The 4320-nt window shown below is 43.2% G+C and overlaps 1 protein-coding gene across 1 annotated transcript; it reads right to left on the bottom strand.

Moving 5' to 3' along the window:
* Positions 1-358: 358 nt before the first annotated feature.
* On the bottom strand, positions 359-2105 carry LOC114609475 (uncharacterized protein CXorf49 homolog). The gene has a single exon (XM_028753836.1). The coding sequence runs from the start codon at positions 2080-2082 to the stop codon at positions 547-549; it is 1536 nt and encodes a 511-aa protein (XP_028609669.1). The 5' UTR covers positions 2083-2105; the 3' UTR covers positions 359-546.
* Between the last annotated feature and the right edge of the window lie 2215 nt (positions 2106-4320).

The following is a 4320-nucleotide window of genomic DNA, read 5'->3' on the forward strand; positions in this document are numbered from 1 at the left end:
AAAATATTAAAATGACACACAAGTGCCGATATTTAAATTTTCCCATCAGTAGTGCTAGTCCTATAAAAAGAGCAATTCCCTCCAAGTCATTTAAAATCAGAGATTGCAGTTTATGTTTATCTGGAGAACCACTATGATTTCCTTGGTATGGGATCATTCTCAAGGAAACAAACAAACAAACAACAACAGGCAACCAAACAGAACTTGAAGCCAAAATAAAAAACTAATAGCTTAAAAAACTTAGAGAGGCTCGAAAAATATACCCTTGACCTCTTTAACGCATTGTGTTTCTTCATGTTCCATCCCAGATCTTGTCGGTACATAGACCAGTTTTAAGAAGGTAGAAACAAGCCAACCGTCTTTAGAGTTATCTTTATTTACTTTATATCACAAACTTTTATTTTCCTTCCTGAGAAGTATTTGAATTCAAAACTATCGTTAACTAGGAAAGGGGTAGGGGCAAAGAAAGCAGCGGCAAAGGGGAGAGAAGAATCTGGAGGAGGAATCAGAACAACGCCAGCTGCTTGTCTTGTAGACATGTTGGGTTTAACTTGAATGGGTCTGGAACTTCTCACTGACAGCCTGCAGGGCTGACAGTTGTTTCCTGAGGTCCTCTATTTCCTTCTGTAACTCCGGACAACGGGGACAACCTTGTGTTCCAGGTAGTTGCAGTATCTCTGAATCTGGGGCTGAGGGACCCACAGGTTCTTCCTGGTCACCAGAGGGTGTAGATTTCTTGGACAGGATGCCTCTCTGGCTTAGGGCTGAGGATTGAGAGTTTCCTGGATCCTGGAGGCTTCGGGTGTTTACATCCCCGCTGCTGAATTCTTGATGCACACTCTGGCAAGGTGGCTCTGCCCTGTATGTTGGAAACTGAACCTGTGAGCCAGAGTCTCTGGTTGAGTCAGTGTCTTCTTTTGTTACCAACTGTAACTCCTTTGTCCTCTTTGCCCCAGATCTCTTCCCAGTGTAGAAGTTCTTGCACTGTTTGGGTCTTAAAGGCAGCAGTGAGCATTTATTGGACCTCCCAGGCAGGCCAACACCAGAGATTGGGGGGAAGGTGGCTGGTTCTGCAGGAGCTGACTTCAGTCTCTGGCCCCATTGATGGAAGGCTCTCCCCAGGGTAACTGCTGAGGCATCCCACAGGGGTTTTTTCTTCTGGGCCATCTTCTTTCTAGGACTGGCCTTGGGCAGGGCACTTACCCCAGCAGCAGCCTCTGAGTAGCTGGCCTTGCTTCCTCCCTTACTCCATGAGATGCCTTGCTTTTTCTTAGAGGAAAAGGGTTCCAGTTCTTTCGAGGCCTGTCTTTCCATGCCAGAGGTAAGTCCCCGGGTAGTAGAGGTCAGCAGGGAGGAGGGCATCCGGATGAAACTGTCCCTGGTCTGGACACTTGAGTGTCTAGCTAGGTCTCCAGTCTCTGCTGGGCCACTGTTCTTAGCCTGGTTTCCATCTTTAAGGCAAATGGTCACTCTCATCATTTGTACTTCATTTAATTCGTCTAATAATTCAGGTTCGGAAGTGGGGTGGTGGACATTCTCGCCGATCACCATTCTACTACTGGTACTTTTTCTCGGTGTCCCCCAAGCTCTGCTTTGCTCCAGTCCCTTGGGGAAGAAAGTGGCAGAAGAAGCTGCTTTTGCCTCCTCGGAGCCTGAAGCCTGCGGAGCTTTCCTGCTGGAGCCTGTCTCTGTCTCAGCACAAAAGCTCTCTGAGGATGGGTGTTCTCTGGCTCCTGGTGTCTCTGGGTTGGTCACCTGCTGCCCAGTGTTCGCAGTCTCTACACTGGGTTGGGAGAGTAAGGTCAAACCAACCACCTTTTCATCCACTGGGGAACCTAGCCTCTCTTCCTCCGGCACCGGGGAATCTGGCCAGCACCCTCCGGTCCAAAGCACCACCGATGGGCTCTCTGACACCTCCATCTGGGACACCAATGGGAGCTTGCTGCCTTTGGGACTTGCGAGGCTGCTTTCACCTTCGTTACTCTCGGCAAGCCTTGAGACAAGGCTCAAGTTCTTGTTGAGGTCTCCACTGTCCTCATAAAAATCATCTCCTGGAACAGACTGCTCCTCAGGAGAGCCCATGCTACCAGTCCCGGAAGCGGAAGTAAAATTCCAGGAAGACCGTTGCTCTGCTCACGTAAGGTGCAGGAAAATCTTCATAGAAGTCACACTTGCTGGCTTATTAGCAGGATTTTCTATGATGAGTCTTGTTTTCTCCTAAAGTCTTAATTGTATCACACACACACACACACACACACACACACACACACACACACACTACTGAGCTTTAGTATCCTAATTTTATCACCTTCACACATTTGTATGAACAGACTTTATGGCTTTTTTTTCCCTCTTACAATTAATGTGATGAAAAATTCGTGTGTGTGTGTGTGTATGTGTGTATGTTTGCTAGAATATTTCAGAGGGATTATGTAGAGTAGGATTCTCATGTATAGAGAAAAAACATTTTCAAAAAGTTAATTAAAAACAATTTTTTGACATAAGATTGCCCTCAAGCTGTGAATATGATCTTGCATTCCAGATTGTTCTACCTCCATCTCTCAGCTGCTACTAGGATTACAGTTCTGTGCTTACTGTGTCACATGTATGTGGTGCTGAAAATGCGTGTAGGACTGTGCCTGTTCAGCGAGCATGCTACCAAATGAGCCATATCCTCAGCCCAGAGAGAGACATCTTCAGCAGTTTTTTTTTAATTTAATTTTTTTTTTTTACTATTCACTTTAGATCTCTCTCATTGCTACCCTTACAACCAGTCACCCCTTCCCACAATCCTTCTCCAGTTCCCTCCCCTTCTCCTCTGAGAAGGTGGACATCCCCTGGGTATTCCCCTACTCTAGCATTTTGAGTCTCTGTGAGGCTAGGCGCTTCCTCTCCCACTGAAGCCAGACAATAGTAAACTGCTTCAAGAAGAGTTAACTGTTTCTGCTTCCTTAGAGTAGAGCCAGGATCCTCACATTGTTCATAGTCTCTAGTAACAGGACTATCCAAACAGAAGTCTCTTGGTCAGTCCTATTGCTGTGAGTGTAACATAATCATTTGCTATTTTTACTGGACTGTGGAGCTCCACAGTTTTCATGTTTTGCCCTTCTATGGCCTTTCCTTTACATTACTTGTTAAAGCACAAACCAAGTAACATTCATCTTGAATTTTTTCCAGTTCATGTAGAATGGGCTTAAAGTCATTTATAGAACTTACAGGCAGGCCATTCACCAGCTAGCTTCTTATCACCTCATAGTCAGCCGACTTCCCTGGGTCACTTTTTCTCCGCCACACTCATCTTACTTTCAGACAGGCCAAGCTGGTTCTTATGAAGACCTTTTGACTTGTCCTTTGTTGTCTACCCATGTTCTTTCAGAGATGTACACAGCTTGGTCTTATATTTTAGAATTTGAAACGTCATTTGATTCTTTGGATCCCCTTCCTGATCATTCTGACCAGTAGCCACCTCTCTTCAGCTTGATCATCCTTCTTTATCCCCCACAGTGCATTTTTTTTAAAGTAGCAATTCTTACTCCCACTTCTCTCTTATATTTACTGTTTTCTTAATTCAGCACTGTAATGTGGACTTGGTTAGGCTAAGAACTTCATCTATCTCAGCCACTGACTGTAATTATCCTACTTAGAGTTGTGCAATTGTCTTACAGTTGAAACCAAATATTACCATTTGAGTGAATGGGATCTGGAAGACAGGTTATTATTTTTATTGGAAGTTAGTTTGGATAATTCTAAAACAATCTTCAAGATCAATATATGTTTTGGATGTACTAAGTTAGAGTGTTGAAAGTGAAATCTAGAATGCAGAAAAGCATTGTGGACATCACGCTTCAGTAGTTGCCCCTTGGGTTGTAGTGTTTTCCCTACTTAGGTTTCTTCCTTGAATAATGCTTTTCTGTTTGCTTGTTTTGGTTTTTGCTTTTATCTTAATATTCGTTTGTGAACATTGCTATGGATTGAACTCTGAGGAAAAAGTGAAGGAAGTGTTTGAAATAGATCTCACCTTTTAATAGCATATAGTTCAGTTTTGAAACCTAACAAATGTACCAATGTGCAGGCATTCTTCCACCAATATACAAAAATACATGAGTTGAAAGACTGAGGTAAGATGCAAACAAGAGTAGTAGCAAAAAATGACTGAAGCCATTTGAATGTTAAGGATGAACTCATTTGTATCCCCCACCCCGAACACAGGGATACCCTACTGTTTTATTTATATAAGTTCTTAGTTTAAACTTTTTATTACTTTATAAATTAAAATGAAAAAGAATAACACACTGTACTAAATCCTTTAAATAAATAATC

The sequence above is a fragment of the Grammomys surdaster genome, unplaced genomic scaffold (genome assembly GCF_004785775.1).
Source record: "Grammomys surdaster isolate TR1022 unplaced genomic scaffold, NIH_TR_1.0 125974, whole genome shotgun sequence".
NCBI lineage: Eukaryota > Metazoa > Chordata > Mammalia > Rodentia > Muridae > Grammomys > Grammomys surdaster.